Raw genomic sequence first — 26,712 nt, 5'->3', positions numbered from 1 at the left:
CAGCTGGTAAGGTTGAAGCATACAGTTTCAGGAGAGCTCCTGATAGATCCAGAGCAATTGGCACAGATTTCCTTTTCAGAAAATTCCAGTTAGAATATTGCAAGGAACACTAAGGGAGGGTGGAAAAGAGTATCACGGAAAAGAATCATGATTTTCAGTACCTCGAGGCAAGTACTTTGTTTTCAGAAGTCTAAAGTGCCTCTAGCTGTTCTGCCACAGAGTTTCTGACATCTAAAGATTACATGCAAAGTGGGTAACGTGTCTGTTACATGCAAGTAAATCAGAGTTGTACAAACATCTGTATCGATGTTATCGTAAGTCCATTACTAAGCATATTTTTATTATTATATGAAGACTAACTATTGTTTGAGTGAGATTGGTTCTGGACTCTTCAGCCTTGTCTCACTGGGTATATTAATAAACACTTCAAAGCAAGATAGAGGCCTCACAGAATTTCTTACAGGTGTGATTTAAGTACGGAAAGCAGATTCAGTCCTTCTTACTGAATTAACTTGTGAAGAAAAAAGACTTTATGTGATTTTGCTTGAAAACTCCAGCTGTCTTGGTAAGAATTGTGGTGTTCTGATTTTTTTTTTTTTTTTCCAGGTAACATCGTTACTGAGACGTGTTCTGCCTGAGGTAACGCCCAGTCGCCTGGCTAGTATTATAGGAGTGAAGTCTCTTCCACCAGCAGATATAAGCGATATCATTCACTCAACAGAAAAAGGAGATTGGAATAAACTTGGTATCTTAGACATGTTTTTGGGATGCATTGCCAAAGCTCTCACTGTACAGCTAAAAGCCAAAGGAACTACTATAACAGGGACAGCTGGCACGACGGCAGGCAAAGGAGTTACTACAGTCACGCTTCCAATGATCTTCAATTCCAGGTTTGTTTAAAAATATATATATATTTTTTCAAGCTAAAGGCACAAAATAATTGCATTATTTGAAGTCAGTTACGCTGTCTTTTATGATTTTTGTTTCATAAATGGAAAAAATTATATAACACTGACGGTATGAGTCATAAGTTATTAGTGAGTTTGATTTAAAAACAAAACACAAAAACCCAAAAGCCAAAAGCCATCAACTTAACCATATGCTGAATATGTGCACTGTTTCTTTGTGGTGGTTTTTGACAAACAGCACTTAATTACTTGAATTGATTTCATGTATTGCCATATGTCCCTTGCAGCTATATCCGGCGAGGTGAAAGCCATTGGTGGATGAAGGGTTCAACACCTACACAGATTTCGGAGATCATTATTAAACTCATTAAAGACATGGCAGCAGTAAGTTTCTAGCCTTTAAATGTGTGGGGGATATTCAAATATTTCTGACAATGAAAAGCACATTTTGTCATTAATTTCTATTAGTTAGTATTGGGTGGAGCTGTTAAATTTGAGTTGGTATCAAGAAGAAAAAGTTATAGTCCTCTGGGTAGAGTCTAGCCCTAGGAGCAGTAGGAACTGAGTTCTGATTCCGCTGCACAAATCCATTTTTGAAATAAGCTTTTGAATAAGTCACTTGTACCAGAAATTTAAGTAGTAAACAATATTTGTGCGTCATTTTCTACATTATTAACTTAGAAGCCTAATTTTTTTAAATCTTGAGCACTCAAAACTCCACTTGAAAAGTAAAAAGTGTCTGTGGAGTAGGGTAATAGTGTTGTTTTCAGGTAACTGTGTGTAGTTTTTATACGTGGAGTTTCTGGTTAAGACTGCGTGTTAAAATTGACTTATTTCAGTCTTACTGAAATCTGCATTTATTGTTGTTTATTACTTTATGGAAAATTTCAGCCAGATGGTTAGTTGTCTTTGCTTCAGGCAAGGTTTTTTGGCAGAAGAATTTGATGAAAAGTGATTCAGCTATTTCCCCGAAACAATATTGGGGAAAAAAGAATAGGTTTCGTATACATTTACAGGAAAGGAGTTTAGTTGGGGGGTTGATTTTCTTTTCCTTAATTTTGTACCTGTATCAGTGAGATGCTCTAAATGACCCAGATTTTCCTTCGTGATTACCCTTTGAAAATTGTGTTTCACTATGTTCAGCTTTGGAGGACTATTTTTCTGAACCATTCACCGTGCTTAGTTTAAGGAGATTCCTTCTCAAAGCTGCTGCAGCTGGATGGGAAAAACTAGGAGCAAAAAAACCCAGCACTTGCAAAGACAAGTACTCAGGAGACAGCAAATGCCAGGATTAACATGATGCCCCCTGTGTGTGCATGCCCCTATGTTTTTCTCAGGCATCCCACTTCTTTCATTGTATAAGATGCAAAATATATTGGGAATGAACTGAGGAGTAATTTGTTCAATTTTTTTTTTGGTTTTTTAAGGGTTGTAGCCACTGTCGTTTGTAGATGTCGTTGGTAGGTATGTTTTGGGTAAGCGGGAAAACATCAGGGAAATAGTGGATTCTCTTCTGCAGCGTTTTTAAATAGTACTGGGCAAGTCTTTTGAAGCAGACTCTGTGGTCCTTGTTTTACGGGATTCTTGTTCCCACGATGATGGGAGAGCCTGTCCTTTAATGAACAGCTGATGAAAACTAAGCTGAGCCCAGACCTTTGCCGGGAATAAAAGAAAGAGATAAGTAGAAACAGAAAGCGTCTGGCTGACTAGAATCAGATGCTTGTATTTTTGTCTAAGCAGCTCCTCTAGCCATTCAAGGCCTTCACCCATGAAACTGTTGCATTTACTAATACTTGGTTCTCCAAAACCATTGCAGGAGTCAGTAGGAAAGTTCTTAAAGCTCTGGAGTCAGATATGGCAGTGGGCATGCATACCCAGAGTATGCTAGGCTCCAGCTCCCACATACCTGATAGTTTTCCAATAGCGCTGGCTATTGGGCGTGCTGGTGTGGGTCTTGAATTCTCTCGTTTAAACCATTCTACTTGGAATGAATATAGAATTATTTATTACAAAAAAAAGAAAGGGATCAAGTCAGTCAGATAAAGTGTAGCCCTCTCAGATGTGGGTATAAATCCCTCTTTCAGTAGATTCTGAATTGCTTACATAAAATGTAGCAGCACCTAAAGGAATGATGGGGACTGAGTTTACTCTAAAGCATTCAGTAGTCAAACAATAAGGACCCTTCTCCTCTTGTATGAAGAAGAGATCTGAACTCATTCCCGTTCATTCTAGATGAGGGAGACCTGACTGAGGCCATTCAAGGCAGGGAGTACGAACATTCCTTGATTACAATTTGTAAGGGACCTCTGTGGTTTAGGCACGCTCAAAACATGCCTCAGGGGTTCAGCCCCGTTACCCAAAAAGAGAGCGCAGTAATAGAGGGATCCTAGTGTAAAAACTTCTCTTTGAGGCTTTTTTAGAGCTGCTAATTAGCAGTAGGGTGGCATCAGTCTTATTAGCCACTTCATAAGAGTTACAAATGGGATTCCTTTCACTTTTTCAACATTTGTGATATGTAGGTATCTACAGCTGAGTTAGTCACCGTAGGTTCCTTTTCAGAGTCCTGTGGGTCTCAATTATTTCTGTCGCCTTTAGCATGAGGCTTAGAAACTTAGAGACTACATTAAGAAATTAAGGATTCAGCAGTCTCTGAATCAGGAGCTTTAGGGTATGAGTCGGTGCCGTAGGCTCAGAATCTTTAAGGTTCGTTTGGAAAGTGTGCTATAGTTCTGATGTCTCCTGTGTACTTCTCTCTATTTCATTCAAATATAGAAACTGCGGAGAATATTTGGGAAGGCTGAGCTAGGCAAGCGAAGCTGATTTCTGTAGGAACCCACTGTCATCTCTGTGTTGTTCAAAGTCACTTATTTGTCCTCCGTCTCTGCATCTTTTTTTTTTCTCCAGGAGGTGGGGGGCTTTAGGAATATACCCTTTCATTCTTCAAATCATATGTCCTCCACCTATTCCAAGTTAATTATTTCAATAGTGGTTCAGAGACTACCTCAGTCAGTCACCTGAGTATTCGAGGGATATTTTTTACCAGATGTGTCTGATTTGAAAACACCTGATTTGTCAAAGTCATCCTTGACTACTTCTTTTTCTATTCTAACTTGAGATCCTAACCTGATGTTGTTTGTAGCAGCTCTAATTACAGTTCTGGTTGTTATTAATATTAATAAAAGCTGTAATAAATTGAATTTCCTCTTTAACAGGGTCATCTGTCGGAAGCTTGGTCCCGCGTGACAAAGAATGCTATTGCCGAAACCATCATAGCTCTGACCAAAATGGAGGAAGAATACAGATCACCAGTGAGGTGCATTGCAACAACCAGAGTAAGAACTTTACTAGACTTAACATTAGTTCATTGTAAATGTGCAGTAGGAGCCCATCTAAGAGCCTTCCTACATTTTAGAAAAAACTTCCTTTTACGGGTTGCGTCAGGAAACGACGTGTACAGCATACGGTTTATATTCTCCAAATCTAGTGTGTGCGTACTGGACAGGTATCCTAAGGCAAACACCGTCCTAATAAAAGTCTTGCTTTCTATGTGTCTCAGCAGTTTGAGTTTTCTTTGTGGCAGAAATACACCAGTAAAAACTGAATTTTTATTAAATGCGTATCTTGCATACCTCCCAAGTAATGAAGAATAAGTGTTATGCTTATACATTTGGGGTTTTATCCTTTATTTCTGCTTTAAGTTTGTGATACTTGCCTTTTACTAAATTTAGGAGATCATCTGCGTGGAAAATTGCACAATATGTATCAGCTGTCTTTTTCCAGCTCTCTACACCATTTTTTTTTGTAAGTGATTTGACTTCTAGGTCATCAGCTGCCACATCTCAAGGCTATTATGAAAACACTCAGTAACAAATATTCTCTAGGACAATTGAGTTAAGCTTCACCTGTGTTCTAGTCTCAAAATGAAAAATCATTTGCCGAGCCCTTTATTATTTACCTGGGGTGGCTTTTTTCTTTGTCTTTCCATGTATTTTGTAGAAACTTGGACTAACTTAACCTTAGTAGATTGCTTGAAAACCCACAAATGTCGTACTTGTAAATTATGACACCCCTACCATCTTAGGGAGCACAGATTTTGGTGTCTCAAGCATAATAATTACGTCTTGAAATAAGAAGTTTGCAATGGTTACAAGCATTTGACGCTCATGTTTGTTTTTCATCTTAAAATGCTGTGCCAATTGACCTTTTCATCCCCTTACTCGTATATTCTCTGCTTTTTGGAAGACACGGTCTCAGAGTACCACCGGCTCCTGCTGTCACTGTGTTGGTTTAATCAGGTCTTAGAGGAGCCCTGAGCATTAACCTCCCTCTCCTTGTGAATGAACTTAGTTCTGTCATGGAGGTGCGCGTTTTTAGGAGGAGTCCAGTAGAGGTTTTCAATTAAAGCCCTTTTGTTCAAATCAAACCTTTGATCAAAAACTATTTCCAAATCTCAAGCGCATTTCAGTTTGGGTTGCAGGCCTACCGACAAATTATCCTCGGGTAGCTCATCTCTTTAGGATTTCACTGTAGTCAATGGAGAGGAAGAGAGAAAAGCTTCCTCCTAAGAATAGTTAGCTCAGGACCCTTTCCTAGGTAATCTCAAATCCCCCGGGCAGTGAGGAGAGAACGTAGGGAAACCAGTCTCATTGAGCTAAAGTTTTTGTTGGTTTAGGTTTGGTTTTTTTAGTCTGTGTCCTTGAATTTCTTCTTCTCCCCCAAACCCTGCAACGTTTGGGAGTGATAAAGAAAAGAGTGGTCAGACACTGGAACAGGCTGCCCAGGGAGGTGGTGGAGTCACCATCCCTGAATGTGTTTAAGACTCGTTTAGATGTGGTGTTAAGGGATATGGTGTAAGGGAGAACTTTGTAGAGTGGAGATGATGGTTGGACTCGATGATCCCAAGGGTCTTTTCCAACCTAAATGATTCTATGATTCTATTCCATGATATGTAAGTCTATATTTGCCATATTTCTCTATATTACTTTGGTTGATCTTTTTTCACTGATTCTCTCATGTGTGCTAACTACTGTATTTATGACCATAAAGTGACAGACCTGAAAGAAACAAGGTAGTTCCCAAAAGTTCAATAAGTTTTATTGTGTGCTTGACTTCTTTTGGAAAAGAAAAAACTTGCGTTGTATGGGCAGGCTTCAGCTAACCATGACACAGTTTGCAGGTAACAGTGACACTGTTATCTGACAAAGTTTATATTTTCAGTATTTGGGATTTTTTTTATTTCGTATTTCTAAAACATTTAATCCTACCTTGCCTTTCAATAGCTATGGCTGGCCTTAGCATCCCTCTGTGTGCTTGATCAGGATCATGTGGATAGGCTATCCTCAGGAAGATGGATGGGAAAGGATGGACAACAGAAACAGATGGTGAGACTGAAAATCATATCTTTTTGTGTTTATTTTTATTCGGTAGTCAAATAATTTAGAATAATGAATAGGGAAAGGTAGACTTGGCCTAACCTTATTCCTCCCTTTTGTCCCCCGTGGAAATTGTGCCTTCATGTTTGAAGTATTTGTGTTCTAGACAAGCACTGCTTAGAAAACAAAAATTCCAACTTAATAAGTGAGCAATTCTACTGGTATTCAGGATGGAGCAGGGCAACACCTATAGGATGGATTTTTGAGAGTAGATTGACTCAGTTAATACAACACCCGCTGTCAGAGCTTTTATCTTCCTGTCTGGATCTCTGTCACATAACAAAGTCAATTCTTTTGTGTTGCTCAATCACTTCTCTGTAATTAAGCTTCCTCTTCTCCATCTCAGTGGAGAGTGATTACCCCAAAGAGAAAGAAATTCTTTCTAACTGAATTTAGGAAGCTACCATTTACCCAGAGAATTTACGAACTTAATACAGAATATGATGGATTAATTGAGTTTCGGTCTATATTTTTCAGTATCAAGAAAAGCTTATGATTTTTTTAATACGAATCTGGAAAGAGCAAAATAATGAAGCTGGTCTATTTTCAGCTTGGTTAGGTGGATCCCTGTGGGAGGCAAGGGAAGATCGTGCCTTCCCACTAGCAACTGAGGATGCTTTAAGTGAAAAAGCCTCCACAGCAGTTTCGTGTAGGTAGAACGAGAATACAGGAGACAGAGCTGCAGCAGCAGCAAGGACTAAAACTCTGCTGAGAAGGAAAGCAGGCCCAAAGGTTTCAGAGGTGATTAAGAAAGTCAAGGTACTTGTGTAGAGCTTTGGAAATGTCAGAGGAGCAGTCGAGACATAGTCCAAGCTGCTGAACCCAGCCTGAAATTCCCCAGTCCTGTTTCATACCAGGGTATTCAAACGTTGAGGTGAACTGTGTTCCCTCTGCCAGGACTGCTGTTGAAAGGATGCCATTTGAAGTTGCACGAGCAGTCTCATGGAAACCACACGTTCTGGCAGTATGATGGAAGTTAACTTCCCTGTTAACATGCTCGTAACCCATTGTTACCACACAAACCTTTTCTCAGACTTGTTGAAAATGATGTCTCGGCTGTATCGTTGAAAAATGCATTTTTGTTACATCACGCAAAATATTGAGATGAAGAATATCAGAATATTGAGATGTGGTAAACTGGGGCTTTTTGTGTCCAGGAGTAATTGTTCAGATAGTGATTATTCTAAAGATACAAATAATAGTCTAAACAAGCTCTTTATCCCTCCCTTATTAATTTGGGAGGGAGTGATTGGGGGAGAATAAAAATAGATGCTGAAAGGAAATGAAGGATTTTCATAAAGACAGACTTATTTCATAAGTTATCTTAATTTTTTCAGCCAATGTGCGATAACCATGATGATGGTGAAACTGCTGCAATCATTTTATGTAACATCTGTGGGAATCTGTGTACCGATTGTGACCGCTTCCTTCATCTCCATCGGCGAACAAAAACTCATCAGAGACAGGTAGAGTATACGTGACATCCTGCTGTATACACCGCATACGTTGTATGCGTTTCACCAACTAATATATAAGCAAAAGGCAGTAGCAAGAACCAAATCTGAAAATGGTGTTTTCTTTTACATTTGAGATGGGATAGATAAGTTTCCATTGAATTCTTTTAGTTGTTTTTAGTTAAATTCCCTTGTCCATTATCTTTTGAAGAAGATTGGAAAATCGTGTTGCAGCCTCTAACTCTTATGCTACATCAGCTTGCTTCTCTCTTGTTCTAGCCTTGTTCAGGAACATTTTCTTAGGAAAATCCAGATAGACTTTCTTAAGTATATATTGGTTCTTTATTTCTGTTAAATTAGAACTCCTTTACTACTTTTATCATGTGAGTCAGTGCTTGTCAGCCCCTTCATTTGTAATGTATATTACACGTTTTTTAATATCCAGGAAGACTACTTGACAACAAATATTCCTACTGGTTCCCTTCTGTCAGTCTTCTCCTGTTTTTTTTAATATTTCTCCGGCTCTCACTGTCTTTTCACAGAGAAGTATGTTGTCATATCCCTAAGCTTGAAAATTTCCTGATTTCTTTTGCTTCTGTTTTTAAGATTGAAATGTCTTTCCTCTTTGACTTACCTAGATGAGGTTTTACAAATTGCTGTGTACTCTGCTAGTAAGCGTTCTTTTGTGTTATTCTTTTATCCTTTTCATATCTAAACCTGAAACTGCATTCTCCTTGGAATATTTCTTTTTCTCATTGAAATTAACGTTGAAGATGCATTTACTGGTTAAACTACTGAACGGTTCCTCTTTCTTGACACTATTTATCTTTTGTAGTTTTTGTGGCCCTGTATTTTCCCCTTTCCTTTTGACTACTTACATTTGTACGAAGGCTAAAATAATAAACCTCATTAATAAAGTTAATTCAATGGAAATCATTCCTCTTCTCCCTTCCCTAGAGTGCATCTGCATTCAGTTTTTAGTTAGGATCAGGAATCCTTATCTCCCTACTGTGCTTTGATTTGCGTTATAGAGCAGCCTTGGAGCGCATGAAGTGGATTCCTTTCAGGTGAAACTAAAACCAGAAAAAAAATATAGATGAAGGGACACGCTGCTAATGGTCGTTCAGTGCAAGGGATCAGCTAGTCCAGAGCACGCGTGATGTGAACTTCGTCTCGTTGGCACTGAGTTTCACTCTGCAAATGTCCTCCTCGGTGCCTCGGCATTTGCAGCATAGACTCAGCCTGGAAGTTCCACCTGGAGATGTTATCTTCTGTTTCTTAGCCAGAATCTTTGCAATCCCCTTCGCATTTTTCCTGTTTTGTTACCCTAAGAAGATTATTTTATATGTCTTCTCTTCTGTCATGGCACAGCACTGTCTAGTCTCATTTATTTTTCTGATTTCTCCTATATAGCCTGTTCAGATTACTGTTGATAAAAAGTAAGTTCATATCTCATAGAAGTCCTCACATTTCTCCTTTAATCTGTCCAAAATAGCTACTTATCAGATTTTCCTATTTACTTCTAAAAGCATGTTTAAACTTTTACTCTTTATTCACCGCCTTTACCTTTACATCTCTCGTGTTAAGCCCCTCAAATTTTAATTTCTGTCATGTTCCCTGTCTCCTGTTTTCTGTTAGCTTCCTGTTCTTTGTCCAACTTTTGTCATGCGTACCTCTTCAGTGTATTTTCTCTCCTTCCAAGAAAGGACAGCGTGTAAGTTACTGCGACGGGCTTATGCGAATTAGGGTTTTTTTCCTGATTCTAATGAGAATGAAAAGAAAGTTTAGAGTGAGTGTACACATCCATCCCCAGGAAAATTCTAACTTTTGTTGCATTGCAGGTGAAATGAATGAAAACAGAACTGTCTTCAAAACTTAGGAAAGAAGAAAAAGAAGAGACTGCATAAAGTCCACTAAGGATCTCATGCAGTTTTTTGATTTTGCAGAGATGATAAATTTTCCTCATTGTAGCCAAAACTATCCACTGTGTATTTATGTGAAAGTCAAAAATACCAATATTACACACTTAAATAATCTCTGTTATATAGTACCTGTTATTAAGACCGTAATTATCAATGCTGCTTTGATAAACTACTAGCAGGGTTATGTTATCTTGTGCTTTTAATATTCTGTGGCCTCCTGGATGAGTTGAATAGTAGTTACAAAGTCCAAAGCTCCATATTCTTTAAATTTGAAAAAATGTTGTGCAGCTCTCTTCTTAGGATTGCTGCATTATTGTTTCCCAGCCATGTTAGCTCAAGCATTAATTTTATATGTTTTTACTTTTAAAAACACAAAGCCATTCTCCATTCTGCGATACGTGCAAGTTATGGAACGCATGAAACAAAAATAGCTTGCAGTAGCCAATCTCTGTAAAACATCGGATGAAAATACAAAGAGACGGTGACAAAAATAACATAGAGATGCTATTTATTGTCTGTTTGGTTACCCTGACAGGTATTCAAAGAAGAAGAAGAAGCTATCAAAGTTGATCTCCACGAGGGTTGTGGTAGGACCAAACTTTTCTGGCTGATGGCATTAGCAGATTCCAAAACTATGAAGGCTATGGTGGAGTTTAGAGAACAGACAGGTAAAACACAACTCTTATTACTTGCTCTTTATCCTGATTATTTTTACCTTTTATGTGACCATCTGTCAAAAAAGAAACCAAAAACCAGTTGGGGTTTTCACCTGCTTTAGCGCAGTGCTTTTAGTCATTTGTTAATAAAAATAAAATAGTTTAACTGCGTAAGAATTGCTGGTTTTCTGGTTGTTTTCTGTGATTGTTGTTTTAGATGTCTGTTAGAGTATCAGTTCCCTAGGTTTCATTACAATGATTTTCGGTTTTCTTTACTTTTGCGGACCTAGGCAAACCGACCACCAGCAGTTCTGAAGCGTGTCGTTTCTGTGGTTGTAGGAGTGGAACAGAATTATCAGCAGTGGGAAGCGTTTGTTCTGATACAGATTGCCAGGTGTGTATTAGCAATTATCAATCATCATGAATTACGTACATAGAAGAGACTGCAGGATCAAATTGATTCCTTGTTTTGAGTAAAAATTGTTCATCCCTGTGGTCCGTTTTAAATAAGACCTCTCATATGAAAAGGTTTGAATATTGAATATTATTTTGTAATTCAAATACTTCCAAGTTTGTAAATGTATAGTTTGATTACAGGCTACAAACACCATCAGACAAAATACTGGGTAGTTTCATTATTATCTTCAAAAGTATCTCAAGTTTTCACAATAGCATTCCAAGTATAAAGTAAAATATACACTGCCGACATGAAGTCTGGTGTACTGGGAAGCTTGATAGAAGCAGTTTGCAATAACAGCCTGTTTATTATGCAAGTGTACAACATTTAAGACTTGGCCACGTTTGTCGAGTGTATCCATGTGTCCTGAGGGATTTTACGCCCGACAGTGTAGATAAAATTGGCAGAGGGCCAAATCCTAACCAGATTCTGATCCCACCCTATTTATTTCTGTTTGTGTGGTAAATTTGTCTCCTTTGTTTTCCCACACAGCCTACTGACTATATTATATTACTGTTATAATAATTCAGTTCACTTCGTTGTTAGCTTCTGGACAACTTTTACAAGTTTTCTGCTTACTAGGGGTAGGAATTAGAGGTGGTTAAAATACCAGTTCCATATAAAAGGGCTTTATGCTGGTTAATGATCAGCTCGTGATGTGTTCTTAAGAGCGGGTTACTTCATACCTTTCCCGAAAGACCAAAATCTGCAGATATCTTAAAGGCTGTTAATAAAGGGCAAGCAATATTTATGTAGGAGGCGCTTAACATACAAAATATTAATGAAAGACTATTTCTCTTTACATTAAAATTAAAAATGAAAATTTAAGAATTATGGTTTCATTATGGCATTGCTATTCAGGAGTAACATAAGTAAACGAAGGTAGTCAGTTTTATTTCAAGTACACAAAATGGGCGGTTTTTCCCAAGTACCTGCTGTAGCAGTAGACAACATGGATCGTGATTCTTTCGTCTCAGTTTATTGCACGAACCCGCGATCCTTCAAAAAGCGGCACTGTATCAAACCGTTCAGTGGAGGGGAAAAAAAAAAAAGAATAATTATTTACTTTTAATAGGAGTATGCTAAAATTGCCTGCAGCAAGACACACCCCTGCGGTCATCCGTGTGGAGGCGTTAAGAACGAAGAGCACTGTTTGCCGTGCTTGCACGGTTGCGATAAGAACGCTACAACTCTTAAACAAGATGCTGATGACATGTGCATGATCTGCTTTACTGAAGCACTTTCAGCAGCACCAGCTATCCAGGTTTATTTTAATATTTTTTTTCCTCCCCTTTTTAAGAGATTAGTATTATGGTTGTAATGTTAAGTGTGTAAGAAGCTAAAATACCAAGTCCCTCAAATTATACTTTTTAAAACTTCAAAACACCGTCAAAAGACACCGTAACAATACGTAAGTTGCTAAAAAGCTTTCTTTTTTTTTCTGGCATTACTGCTATTTCGAGAAAGCAGATTGTATCAATTTAGTTTCCTGTGTGTACTTTATTCAGAATAGATGGTATTTTATAAATGAGAAAAACAGCTGAGGTAATTAATGGATATAGTTATATGTTTCGTATATCCACTGGTGGTTTGGGAATGGAAAGGTTATGATTCTAACAACCATTTTATATTCTTTCTCTTTGTTAAGAAGAAAATAGGGGCCTTCTAAGATTTAACATAAATTATTTTTTGGAATTGATACATGTTGCCGCTTAAAAGCAAATAACTACTTCCGGTTTCGTGGTTAATGTAACTTCAGTGTTCACTTCTACGTATTCGTTTCTATAGCTGGACTGCAGCCACGTTTTCCATTTGCAATGCTGTCAACGAGTACTAGAAAACAGATGGCTTGGGCCAAGGATAACTTTTGGGTTTATGTCCTGTCCTATTTGCAAGGTAAATGAGCTGTGTGTTTACTGCCTACATCAAACAAGTTACCTAATATTGTACAAATTAGTTTTACATCCCTTGTTTCCTTAATTTCTCCTGTCACTCAAGAAAGGTTATCATTAGATGCATCTTTTTACCTTCCCCTGCTGTTCCCTGAAGTAAGGGTGCTCTTAAAGCATAAAGCAGACATTATCTTAATGCTGATTTATTCTTAGCACTATCAGCTTGTAAATTCCCAATGTTTAGGGCTGGCAGGAGCCGGGGGGAAGAAGTATTAATGCAAATTATCTGAAGCAGGAAAGTTGGCTTCTGTATTACACTAACCCTTTTTAAAGCCGCTTTGCTTTTCAGTATGAAAGGGTCAGAGCTGAAGAAGGTATGTCCTTAGTTCAGCTTAAATTACTAAAAATTCCTCTTGTGCTCCACAAAACCATAATTGCTGTGAGCAAAAGCATATGATGGCTGCTGGGAAGGAAGAGCACCTGAACACCCTAACAATATGAAATTTGTGAATGGTCAGCCGTTTCTGCGTGCTGTGTTTCTTCCTCCGTGCTGCATTTGGGTAATTTCTGGCAGTAGCTTGTGCCTATTCAATGATAAAGACCTGGCATAGAGGACTGTCAGTCATCACGCTTAATTGCTGAACAGTAAGTCAAAAAGGACCAAAATGAGAGAAGACATACCATCAGAATATTCCTGTGCTGTGGCGAATATTTCACGGACGCTTTACCATCTCTCTGCGGTTGTTACAGTCTGTTGTAAGGGCTGATGATTTCATATAACAAAAGGTTATATAAAAGTCATTCCTGGTTACTGTTTTTGCAGCAAATAAAGTATATACTGTATTAGCCATATTTTGAAATGTCCGTTGCCTAAGCTTTTAGTTTTTATGACATCATTACACTGTTTGTGTTTGACCATAATACAAATTATCACAGCCGTTGTAATAAAGGTGCGAGATATTTTAATCAGGTGTTTGTTTGTTTTTTTTTTTTTATTTCAGAACAAAATCAATCATACAGTATTAAAGGATTTGCTTGATCCAATCAAAGAACTCTATGAAGATGTAAGGAGAAAAGCGCTAATGAGATTGGAGTACGAAGGGTTGCACAAGAGTGAGGCCATCACAACACCCGGTGTTAGATTTTATAATGACCCAGCTGGCTACGCCATGAACAGATACGCTTACTATGTTTGCTACAAGTGCAAAAAGGTGTGTCGATTAGTGCTTTCTCAAGTGAAATTTTCTCAAATGAAATGTATGTTATCGTTTCAAAAGTAATTTCTTAAAGAATGGAACATATATTTAATGTGTTGTGTATGGAGTAGGAAAGCAGGAAAAGGAATTGTTGTTAATTGGAAAAAAAAAAGTGTTGAGCGAACTAAATGTACAGAGAGTCTTACCTTGTAAAGCTCAAATGTACATACAGAGCAGTTCAGAAACCACGGCATATTGAGGTCATAGTCTTGGAAAAATGTGCAGATATTGTCTTAGAACACCAACCGTCCCTTTGTCCCACTACCAACTCATACTTTACATGAACGTTAAAATAGTATAAATGTAGGTTTCATTCTAACTCTTTGATATGGAGAGTTCCTCACTAAGATTCCACCTCAATACTACTTTTATCCAAGCTGGAGTTGATTGGAACTGCAGCAAACAGTGATTTCGGGGCAGAAATATGACCACTACTGCAAGTCTGTTGGTGTGGTTTTCCCCAGTGATCGTCTCAAAAGATGGGAAGCGTCTTCTGTAATTTCGATTCATGATAGTGCAGTAGTTCAGGATGGGGATAAGGAAACTGTCATCCTTAACCGATTATGCCAAAGTTCAGATCTTAGCATCTTGAGTGCCTTTGAAGTGCAGCGACTATGGGGATGATGGCCAGATGCATTAGAAGAATGAAAAAGGAGTAGAAAGAGGAAATGTGTGGTCTAGCCTGCTGGACTCTGGGTCATATATGTACACCTTTCTTCAGGTAGGGGATATGAAACTTATCCAGAAGCCAAAAATTTTGTACAAACAGCCCCTGGTTTCCCCAGCAGCAGAGAAGAGATGTTCTTTATCTATGGTTAGAGAAATTTCGGATAATCACTGGACCCCTCCCATAGCTTCTTTTATCTGAAGCTGATTTTAGCGCCCATCTTGATCACATCTTTTTCCTTAGGAATGAATGGAATAAGGCAATTTCATGGCAAAATTTTCAATGGAAACCGCAATAATTTTTACGTTAAGTGCACAATTTGGTAATAAGAGGAGAAAGGATTGACTTCCCTTCCATATGCTAAAGAGCAATAATGAATCCCTCTAGCTCATTACTACACTGTTATTAAGTTCACTTTTGTTCCTGCCTCCCACAGCTAATCAATTTTCACTCCTCATCCTTTAGCAACTTGCCTAGTGTCTTTTTTGCCTCCCTTACAAACATATTTTTATTATCTTACTTCCTCCAGTTTTTATTCCTGTCCCTGTTTTTCATCATGCTTTCTTTCCAGTACTTAATACTCAGTTATTTCAGTGTCTTTCCCTCTTTTTTCCTTCCCTTGTTTCTTGTTATTCCCTTTCATACTGTGTCCATGTGTCTGAACAGTGATATTCAACTGTCCAATTTCTAACTTCTTTCCTTCTTCCAGCACCTGTTCACCCCAAAGTACTACCTAATTCCCTGACATACATTCCATAGGACTCTCCCTTTTCTTTTTAGTCTGCAGAGCTTGGGGGAAGGTGGGCTGCTTAAATTTTTCCTCCTCAGAGTTGCCTTGAGACCACTTCCCTTTTATAATCAGCGCAAAAAGGCAAGAATTCCCAAGAACAGGAATTTTGTGTGTTGCCTAATTAGTTAATAAGATGATAATGAAGGAAGTAAGTTATTCATTGCCTCATCTCACCACTCCATGTGAAAACACATTAGTATATGAGGAAATTCATCAGAGTTGGTAATCTTACTTGGTGCATTTTTGTGCTTAGTGTGTCCTGGTAGAATAAGATGAGAAAGCAGCATGAACTTGTAGAAAACAGCAAAACTATAATAATAAGGGAACCCACGTAAGCATAAAAATATCCCTCCTGGTAGAACGTTTCTTTGCTGCCTTCAGCCTCAGTCCTGTCTTTCTCACATACAGTCCATAGAGCAGCCAAATACTATTTGAAATGCCTTACGGTCACTTGCATAGACCAGAATATGTTGCACAATTTTTGGTCTTGTTTATCCTGAGATTGAGACACGTTGTCTTAGGGCCTCAAAAACACACATCTAGAGTCAGAGTCAAGAGATAGCAGAATAGTGGAGACTACAGTAATGACCCTTATTCATCATTTTCCCCTTACAAATTGAATTTGTTAAAATAATAGTTGTCTCTGGTTTAACGTCCAATCATTTCTATATGAAATGTAGGCATATTTTGGTGGCGAAGCTCGTTGCGATGCTGAGGCTGGACAAGGAGATGACTATGATCCAAGAGAGCTTATTTGTGGTGCATGCTCTGATGTTTCAAGGGCTCAGGTAAGCAAAAAAACTTGAATTCATGTTTTTATTTCATTCTGAAGCTCCGAGTATCTGAGCTGTATGACAATTCAGTCATTTCTAATTCTATGTATTCTATAATATTGTATAATATTAATATATACTACAGAATGTAGAAATGTGTTGGATTGTTACAGCGTGGCTACTTTATCTATCGGCATTTGTTTTCTTTCTGTTTAGATGTGTCCCAAACACGGTACAGATTTCTTAGAGTACAAGTGCCGCTACTGCTGTTCGGTTGCTGTTTTTTTCTGTTTTGGGACAACGCATTTTTGCAATGCTTGCCATGATGATTTCCAAAGAATGACAAGCATCCCTAAAGAAGAACTCCCACACTGTCCTGCAGGTAGTATTTTTTACAAAGCAAATTTACCACACTGAATTCTGAGATTAGTAATTACTTCTAATTGATATTCTTCTCTTTTCTTGCTGATAATTTAAGGGAAAAACACAGGGTCAATCATACAAATTTTAAATTCAGTATCTTGAATGACATTAGGATGTGTCTGTCCTATGCGTGCTTTTGGGTTTGTGTGGGGTTTTTTTCTGGCAATAATACAGGCAGTGTCATCACACTGATCCTTTAAACATTAGCTTCTTCAATACAGAAAGACATTTCAATTTACTTCCACCAGTTCAGACTTGAGATGTGTAATGATGTCTTAAAATTATATTGGAAAAAATTAACACACTACTATTACATGATATATCTGTACTTAGGTACCTGTCACATGCAAACTGTTGCCCCAGTGCCCTAGTTTCTAACTTCATGTGCCATTTATTTTATCTCAATAAATCCTATTATTTACCTTGCTGTTGAAAAAACAAGTGAGATCTTTTTGATTAGATATTTACATGAAACAAACGAAAACAAATACTATTCCTGGTATAACCTTAGAATTATTGTTTACTGCAGAGTGTAATTCTTGTTTATATTTATCGATTTTGCGTTTAGATTGTGCTAATTTCTTACGTGGCATTAATTAGATGAAACTTATTTTAGTGATTCTCCCTACAAGCTATTTACTTTTTTTTTTACTTTGATTTATTTTAAATTACATGGCAGTTTGATCATTTGGGTTTTTTCATCAAATAACAATTCAGCGTTTTACATAACTGTTGTAACTGTTGGCCTATTAAGCCTTTAGACTTCTTGCTTGAATTTGACTTTGTGAAAGAACCTTTCTATCTGTTGTTTCTTAAGTCTTCATTTTTGATGCCTTATAAAGTCATCTTATAGATGTTATTACCTTCACTTAGAGTGTTTTTTGAGGAAATGTAAGATATGTTTATTAACATCATCTGCAAGTGTTAATCTTTTCCTTCTTTTCTTTTCCCCTCACCCTGAAATTCCCTGTAGGTCCCAAAGGTAAACAACTTGAAGGAACAGAATGTCCACTTCATGTTGTCCATCCACCCACTGGTGAAGAATTTGCTCTGGGTTGTGGGGTTTGCAGAAATGCTCACACTTTTTAGACTAGAGTATTTTTTTTTTTTACCAGAGCAAAACAGGTGCCCTCATCCCTCAAGTGTCCTGAAAATAAAGTCCAGCTGGGATGAGGACGGGACCATTTCATAACCCAGGTAAAAGGAACAATTTACAGTGCAAGAAGGATGCCAAATACCATGTACATAATTCTTGCTGTGAGATATTGACATTTTTTGAACTGAGACATCAAAACTTGTGAGGTGTTTGCATGTGGCCATTACAGTCATCGGCTAGGAAACATTGGACATTTACAAATAAATAATTGCTATTAAAGGATCTGTGTGTCTGTGGACTATGAATGATGCTGGCTTTCAGGAGAAAGAAAAAAAAATTGATTATTGTATACTGACTTTTTGTAATCTTGTACAATTGTAACGCATCACAAGTGGGGATGGGAAAGAAGAATATTCTGGTTTATTTCCTAGACTGTTATAAAAAAAAAAAAAAAATTGTGTTAGGAAGGCATAAATGTAACAAGTATCACACTGTATATAAAGGTATCAATGTTTGTCCTGTATAAGAATTATTAAATTACAACAGCAGTTTCATTTAAACTTCTGGGTTATGTTTGAGCCTGAAATTTTAATGAAGTGCAATACTGAGTGTGCCTCATATCTTGCAGCTGTAAACATAATGGAATGTACATGTCAATAAAGCCACTGTACATTTTTATACAGTGAAAGTCTAATGAATGTGTAAGCCTCCATTTTCAGAAATGTTTTTTACAACGGGGCGGGGAGGAGGGGGGGATGGTTCTTACACTTATTTCAGCAGGTTCTTTTAAAAAGTAGGAAAGTTTATTGTTTAAACTGGTAGTTATAGAAGTACTTAGGACACAAAGAGCGCTGCTCAAATCTCTAAAAGAGAAGCTGGATAAATGTAGAAGCATTCATATGAAGTACTGTATTTCAATTTCCAACAATGTTTTAAAACATAGAAGACGACTCCATTTAAAATTATTTTTATCCATTATTAAGACTCTTCAGTAAAATTTCACCCCCACTTTTAGGACAAATGGCCTTTTGCCATGAATCCCAAAATGTTCATTTAATAAGAGTCCCAGGTCCTCTGCTCCTCTATAGTGAAAAGCAAACTATAGCTTCAAGTAAAGACATGAACAACTGCGCTCACGTTTAAAATATTGGTAGATGGCACTCAGATAGGTCAGAGCACCTTCACTGGACCGAACCATGGGCTCCATTTCCCCTAACTTCAGACATCTGGAATGTGTATGTCTGACTGAACTTCAGAATAGCTGGGGAAAAACACACACCTCAAGCACAACTTACCTTATTCACGGCGGGGGTGGGAGAGGTTGCAGGCGTGGAGACAAAGGTGGTCAAACGTAGGGCTTGCGCTGGGCTTGCTCTTTGGTTTTTGAACAACTAACAGTCATCCAAACAACTGAACTTGTGACAGTGAGGAATTTTAACTAGTAGGTATGTATTTGCAAAGATATACATCAGGAGATAGGCTGCTTGGTAAGTTCTTGGAATACATTTGAAATAAATATGCTATATGAAGTAGAGAAAGCAACTAAAAGGCAGCTTTACTAGATTTGATTATGACTGAAAGGCAATTTAGATGAGAACGACCATGAAGTGACAACATTCATTCTCTAGTGACAGAGATTGTAGAGTTTCTTTTTTTGTGTGTGTGTGTATGGTTGGACTCGATGATCTCAAAGGTCCTTTCCAACCATGAAGATTTTATGATTCATCAATCTGAAAGGAAAGGAGAGAGAAAACAAGGTAGAGAAATTATTTTCAGTAAATTGACTGAAGCCTTAGATAAGATCCTGTAGGAATCAAGGGTAAATAAAAAAAAATTATTTAGGGGAGTTGACGTTTTCTTTAGAACAGCTGTACTAAGATCACAGCCAGCAGCTGTCCTAGTGCAAACGAAGGATATAACTTGTACTAAGCAGTGAGCTTAGCCAAGTCAGGAATCATATATTTCAAAAAAAAGAAAAAAAAAAGAAAAGGAAATGAAATCAAATTACTACAGATGAATAGCAGGGGGGAAAAGGTACAAGATAAAACTTAACTTGCAATGGACATAAAGAATAACAAGTAGGCAAGAGAAAGACTGGTCTTGTATCTGCAATGATGAAGCCCTTCATTCCACAAAAAAATCACCAACAGTTTCAAATCGCGTTAAACCTTTATTTGAATGTTAGGAGGAAGCCAATGTGGTGCTTTTATTCAGCATCTTTGAAGAGTCAAGATACTTCCTACATTGTACCTGACTTTTGGAAACAGAGTACGACTCACCTGTCCAGATTATGTCCATACTGTAGGTGTTTACCTCAGACGTAGTCATCTTCAGTGGAGAGGGGCAGAAACTTCTGGCATGTGGTTCATTTCATCTCAATATAAAACACAAGCCACTTGAATATAGATGACTACAATGTGCCTTTTCCAAGTCAAGTCATCACAACCTATTCTGCAGTCTGAAGCAGAAGCAATATTTTGGACCCAAGACACCACGGCCTTCAGCACCAGGGCAGACTTTTTTTTTGAGAGGAAATTGAAATACAAAGAGTGAAAGGTCAAAGTTTGACATGCTCTTCCATGTTTGTGGCTCCACGTTCCCTGGTTAATGTGTTGGGTTTTTTTCTTTGTAAACAGATCATCAGCCTTTCCTCTGCCCTAGCACTCCACACATTCTGGTGGGTGAAGGGTAGACGTTGTGGCCTGAGGTTTGTTGGGTCATTTTTTTATTTTTGCCAGATAATTCCTGAAGATATACTATGGACCATAAAAAGACTAAGTGCTTTTATTTAAAAAAGTAACTTCCTTACTCAATACTTGACGATCCTGTATCTACAATCTGTGAACTCCTATTGGACGTGCCCCAAGTCACTTCAGAATGGTTCTACAGACTCTTCAACTCATCATACAAGAAATGTGCTGTAGGGTTATCAGAATTAATATAGCTATTTAGTTGGGAGGTACTGCAGTCAATTTGGATTATACCAGTGGTATTAAACCAGTGGTTAGAGTACAACAGGGTGTACACAGGACAGAAGCTGGAAAAAAGCAAAGCCCAGTGTGTTTATTAAGGATCTGCCTATCATACTATTTAGATGCCTCACTCCTTCAGAACTCAGCCCCCGCCTCACTCCCTACTTCTCATCTACACTCAAAGCCTCACATTGCTGCCTCCGCTGCTCGTCACCGGGACTCTCAGGTGCTGATTTCTGTCCTAATCCACCACAGACAAGCCCTTTTGCTCCTTCCATTGCTTTCTAGCTACTGTTTCTCCATTTTAGGAGCCTCTTCCTGCACCCCGGTGTGCAGGAGGGGAGCTGCCATGTGGATGGGGAGCAGGAGGAGCAGCACCCAAGTCAGGCTGGGCACTGCTGCTTTTCCCGGCTGACCACACATAGCAGACCCTGGGGCTGCCAAATCCAGTGTACAGTGTATGCTGTACCACTTTAAAGCCAATATAAGATGGCTTTAGAGGGATATTTTTTTTTTCCCTGTATGAGTACGCAAAGAGGAACCTTAAGTGTTCATAATGCAGGTGTCAAAAGTATGTAAGAGGTATGGCTGCGTTTACACCACGGATTTCAGCACTTCCATGTTCCCAGGTCATGGATTAGATGTCTGTAACAGAAAATTCAGAGGGTGTTTGGTTTAGAAAAAGTCATCTTTCTCATCATAAACTGACTCGATGAGGACTTATTAAAAGACAATACAAAAAGAAAACTCTTGCCCAAAAAGGATGTTGAAGAAAGACAAATTAACTACAGTGAAAGATTAATGCGTGTAATTTGGTGTGGGTTTATGCCTAGATTCTTGACATAGGTCCTTGTGGGTCTTAAATTATGGAAAAACTAGTTACAGAGAGCAGAAAAATCTGTAGTGTCTGACCACTATCCTTTTTAGAAAATTTCTGAGTGTAGCACCACAGTTACAAATTAATTCGGTTTTTTACTTTTCCAGCCTTCTCTTTCATTTTAGGTTAATATGAGTATTAATTGAGGAAACTGAGATTGCAGTGGGGAAAGGACATGATACTGCTACATTCAGTTTATTAAGAGGACTGAGTGAGGGCTAGGCAGTGTCAGGGAAATGTTTCTCTCACACACAACTAACACAACTCCAGGGAGATGGCACAGCTGAGCATGAGCACCAGGCTCTTAGGTAGAGCACAGCTCCCACGCATAATGGCTGCACCTCAGACACTCCGCTCCGATCCTGTGTCAGACATTCACGTCACCGCATCTCCCCCCGCACCGATCTCTACTGCTGATTATAGCCAGATGCCAGTACAGGCCACTAATCAGATCAGTCCACAATAAGATTGCTGTACGCTTTTCCAGCAGTCTCACGTGCTTTTCTGTCAGGTGTTGATCCCCAGCCCACGCAATGGAAATACTCAGTTCTTGTCTGCACCGCCCTGTTTGCCACAGCTCACCACACTCGGCTAATTCATACCAAACTCAGCTCCTGGCCAAGGCGAGGCCACAGTACTCCCACTCACATCATAGATCGTCAGTTTACAAATAGCTTAAACTTTCAGGGGTGTATCCACCCACTGAGCACAAAATTAACAGTAAAAGTTAATAAGGCACAGACAATTAGCCGGTCATCATCAGGGCCTGATAATCTTGGTCCTTACAAAATGTTTTCATTAATCACATTGTACTAAGTTAGTTTGTTGTTTCGCCTACGCAGAAGCTAGACAGGGAGCTTCAGGATCACCCAGTTGTTCAGGCTATAACTCAAAACTTCATAGGTTTTTGTCACAGCCCCCTCCTTAACCCATGCCAGACATTGCATGTGACTGAATGTGCAGTAGTTGTACCACAGATGCCTCATGTCCCTCAGCCCAAGGCATACCGGAAGGGCTGCGGTATCACATCCCCTGCTCTCATTGCTGGGGTCTAGTAGGGATGAACTTTGTGCTACCAAGGTGGCAGGATCTTCACCAGGTACACCTACATAGATGCGACCAAATACAGAACAACAAACTGATCATCATCAATAGCACAGCAAGCAGTGTAACAGGGCATCGCTAGTCATTGATAATTGCCCAAAGATGTCCCCTGCCAACTAGCCAGTGAGTCTTCTCAGGTAGTGGCCACCTCCGCAGCATGTTGGGATAGAGGAGGCACCTGAGATGGCGCTCTGTGCTCTTGCCCCAAGATTTCACGTAGGCTGTCTGCCACTGGTTGAAATTCAGTCACTTTGGATGTAACGGTTTCTTCCCATGCTGTACCTAATAGGGGGTTTGGCCACTGAAAGCCTTAAACAGTACTTGAGGCATTGCTTTGGGTTAGCTGCTGAGCAGCACATGCAGTGCCATTTACTACCACCATCATGGCATTGCTTCTACGGTCCCACTCCTTTCTGCAGCCCACTGGGCCACAACCACTTGCGCCATCTTCCCTGGGTACTGGTGTAGCAGCTGATATACACAAAGCATCATTTCCATTGGTCACTACTTGCACTTTTTCTTCTACGTAGAGCACATCGTCTATCTATAAATCAAACTGGACAATAAACAAGGCTCTACAAGGAAGACAATACCAGAATGACAATCGTAGCATCTATAGGTCAGTTATTTACAGCTCCAGTTTGTTCTGACATCAGTAAAGTCATCAGTGCGGGGCTGCACCCATGGAGTTCCTCAATTATACGCGGCAGAGGAAGAAACCAGCCTGCAGGAGCCCCATCTGGCAGGGATGGCAGTGGTGCAGGTAGCCCCTGAACCTCTGGCTCTCTACTTGTGGCCCATTACTGCCCTACATGAGGCCACAGGAAGGCACACTGCACCACTGAGGGTCATTTGGGGATGTGTCCTTTAGTAAAACTGCTCCTTTTTTGCATGAATCCCTCATATGGCTACCTGCTTGTAGCTTGGCTTCTCGCTATAGCTATTTGCATGAGTGAGCACCACTCCTTGGTAGGGGAGGAGCTCCCTGCTTGGGGATGGACCAAGTGATTTCAGCACCCTCAGCCCATGTTAGCTCTTAGCTTCTATTTTAACCTCTCCTTCTGTTCATTCAGTAATATTCCTTTCCTGAGACAGCGTGATGTAGCTTTGTGTACATCCTCCCCTGCACAGTTTATCCTTTCTCCTCAGTCAGCAGCCCTGGAAAGGACTCACACTCCACCCAGCTGCGTTCCTAGGCCTCTCCTGTGCCATCCACTCCATCTGAGCAGCCATGAGAAGAGGGAAGTATGGCATTAAACACACTGGCCCACACAGGGAATGCACACTCCACGGTGGCCACATGTGCAGCACTGTCACGTCACTTAAAGCTGTACCACCTCCAAACACTTGGAGATTCAGGTGGTCCAGTACAATAGGCAGGGTATAGTCCACTAGCAGTAATTTGCCATCCTAATGCTGATTCCTAACAGCATTCCTAATGAGTCTTAGAAACTTGACCGGTGAACCTGAACAACCCTTTAAAAGCATTTGTCTGGAGGCAGGTCGTACCAGTGGACTCTGCCAGGAGCAGTAATAGCAACAGGGATGATGCTGAGTACAGGATAAATGCAACTCACTCCCATGGGTTTTGCTGCAATACACATAATGTAGAGATGACACATCGCATCTGCATCAACCTCTGTCCCCATTTTCCCCAGTACAAAGAGGATTTGTGCAACAACATCCCAGTTCAAGACATTGTTACTCAAAAGACTGTCATCTCTACCTTTACACCTTTGGGTTTTCCCATACTCCTGGCGTGGTGTTGTATAGCCTGAGTTCATAAATCTTTGTTTCCCTCCTGATGGGGGTTAGGCACAACTACATACGTCCCACCAGCCAAATCCTACATTCTGGCAAGCCCCAAATGTCTTACTGCTGACTGAATTTGACATTTCCCATGAATAAGTGCCTACTGGCAGGACACTGGATCTGTTCTTCCAGCACACTCATACATTCAAGGAATTGGTGAATAATACCTGGATTTTGCCCCCAGTGCTGGGATACAGGAGTTAGAAACAGCGTCCTGGACCCGTATTTGAAAACCGGCATTACTGTCTGTGCAAGAGCGATTTCACACGCTACAAAAGGCTCCCTCCTTCAGTGCCTTGGTACCAAGGCCAATCCCGACAAAAATGCCAGCCCCCTCTTAGCAATAAGCCTGTTTGGGATTTTAACTTTACCACTGCTAGCTTGCTAATCACGTCAGCTCCTCACCCACTGGCAGAGCCAGCTGATGTGATTTTCAGGGAGACCCACAGAACACAGAGAAAATTCCTGTAAACCAAAAACCTCCGCTGCCAGCATGTTGTCAGGTCAACCTATCAATGAGATAGTGCTACCCTTTTCCAGCAGTATTGTTCTCCTGCCAGCTGTTTTCCATGGTCCATGCCATGGAAATGTTCAGTTCTTGTCTGCGCTGCCATTTGCATGGCTCAGCACATTCAGCCTGTTTGTATGGAACTCCCAGACATAGCCAGGCCCGTGATACTTCTGTATCAGAGATCCTCCAGCAAACGGCAATTTTTACTATCCTATCTTACAAAATACAGCAGAGGGATATGATAGCTTTTACCAACGAAGCAACCATCTGAGCAGTTCATCTGGGAAGAATCACTATAGACTCTAGATACAGAAATAATATTTAGACAGTGAGTTTTGAGGAACCTTTTAAAGCAATTATCCCCGGGTTTCATAGAAGCATAAGCAACAATATCAAGTAACCAGCCCATTGCAGGCAACACCCTATCCTGCTGTTGCTCATCCTTAGTTTTATCTTTTTATTTTTCTGTAGCCAAGCGGCCTTAAGTTGAGGGTCTCTATTTTAGGACCATTTTACCTCTGTCTACTTTTTGAAAAATGTGGGAGTTTCAGCTCCTGTTTTATAAGGCCTTGTTGGCCATAGATAACATATACTTATTTTATCGGTCCCTAACATTGTATTCTAACAGTGTAAGCACTTCCCGCCCCCTTGAAAATCTTCCTGTGTATACGTATTAAAACGATAAAAAAGGCAAATTTGCCTAATGATGATATCCATCACTGAAAAACAGTAACTTCATTTGGCATCGTTAAAGAACAAGTTCTGTTTTTCTGTCTTTTTCAGCACAGTCTGCTGAGGAATAAGATTGTCACAGGCAGCCTAGAACAGGTCCTTCAGTCACTGACTCATCACACTATTCTCCCCATATTTTTCACAGCTTGTATTTTCATTAAACTGGAGTGGGCTACTTGTGGCCTGCAAGCCTCGTGTACTTTCATCATAGCTGGATCTGGTCTATTTTCTTGTTACTTAACTCTTCAAAGTTCTTCTGTTGTTTTCCCCTCAGCATTTTTTTCCTGGGTGGAGCACAGCTGCTGCGTGACTGCTTTCGAGCTATTTGAATATAGCCAGAAAATCAGCACAGATGAAACTTTCAGTGCTAAAAGCTGCAGCATTTTGCAACCAAGACCTCGCAGTTGCAATGTTGCTGCAGGCTTCATAGGGCAGGTAGTCTGCCAGCTGAAATAGCAAAAGGTGTACCTGTACGACCTCAGCCTGACGGGGTGAGATCTCCCATCAGACGCTATGCTGTTACCGACTACCATTCATTCTCTTGGCTTTTATGGAAGGGCCTCTGTGGGCTGTTCCTCATGTTCACATGATCATAGTGAGGGCTGCTTCAACTCTCTTCCACAAGTGAGTGACTCTCCAACCAGAAGGACTGAAACTTCAGAGAGCTTCTCCTTCTCTTTTGGAAAAGTAAAAAATTAAAAAAAAAAAATTAAAAAAATTAATTATAAAAATTAAAAATTAAAAAAATAAAAAATAAAAAATTACACGGCAGTTTCTGCACACTAGGACTCAGTACAGGCTCCTGAACTTTTTCTGGCACTATGAAAAATGTACACAAATAAAAATAACTTCACCTTTATAATTTAAAATACTCCTCTCAAAAACTCATTTGCTGTTAAGTGATAAGTAAGGCAGAGACACCACCTTATGAAGACATACCTATTAAAGATTTTCAAGTTACTAAGTAACACTTCATGG

General features: G+C 39.4%; 1 protein-coding gene and 1 long non-coding RNA gene across 18 annotated transcripts in view; one reads left to right on the top strand and one right to left on the bottom strand.

Moving 5' to 3' along the window:
* The window catches only part of MYCBP2 (MYC binding protein 2), a 200,961-nt gene extending 182,541 nt beyond the window's left edge, over window positions 1–18,420 (top strand). For all 17 annotated transcript variants that reach the window (XM_054209207.1, XM_054209561.1, XM_054210085.1 and 14 more), the window contains 13 exons: window positions 607–890; window positions 1,196–1,292; window positions 4,121–4,240; window positions 6,188–6,289; window positions 7,678–7,806; window positions 10,252–10,384; window positions 10,663–10,766; window positions 11,905–12,093; window positions 12,618–12,725; window positions 13,723–13,932; window positions 16,115–16,222; window positions 16,424–16,589; window positions 17,604–18,420. In XM_054209207.1, the coding sequence (XP_054065182.1) occupies window positions 607–890; window positions 1,196–1,292; window positions 4,121–4,240; window positions 6,188–6,289; window positions 7,678–7,806; window positions 10,252–10,384; window positions 10,663–10,766; window positions 11,905–12,093; window positions 12,618–12,725; window positions 13,723–13,932; window positions 16,115–16,222; window positions 16,424–16,589; window positions 17,604–17,719 (1,866 nt within the window). In that variant the 3' untranslated portion in view covers window positions 17,720–18,420. The remainder of the gene's footprint in view (window positions 1–606; window positions 891–1,195; window positions 1,293–4,120; window positions 4,241–6,187; window positions 6,290–7,677; window positions 7,807–10,251; window positions 10,385–10,662; window positions 10,767–11,904; window positions 12,094–12,617; window positions 12,726–13,722; window positions 13,933–16,114; window positions 16,223–16,423; window positions 16,590–17,603) is intronic.
* LOC128913413 (uncharacterized) lies at window positions 9,374–21,342 on the bottom strand. Its single transcript, XR_008467951.1, has 5 exons — window positions 20,006–21,342; window positions 19,022–19,456; window positions 13,403–13,484; window positions 11,762–11,843; window positions 9,374–9,556 (listed from the first exon to the last, which is right to left on the bottom strand). It is a non-coding gene; the product is annotated as an uncharacterized LOC128913413 (long non-coding RNA).
* Between the last annotated feature and the right edge of the window lie 5,370 nt (window positions 21,343–26,712).

Source organism: Rissa tridactyla, chromosome 1, assembly GCF_028500815.1.
Source record: "Rissa tridactyla isolate bRisTri1 chromosome 1, bRisTri1.patW.cur.20221130, whole genome shotgun sequence".
Taxonomy (NCBI): Eukaryota; Metazoa; Chordata; class Aves; order Charadriiformes; family Laridae; genus Rissa; species Rissa tridactyla.
The sequence above is the reverse complement of the archived record's forward strand: the minus strand, read 5'-3'. Positions and strand labels throughout refer to the sequence as shown.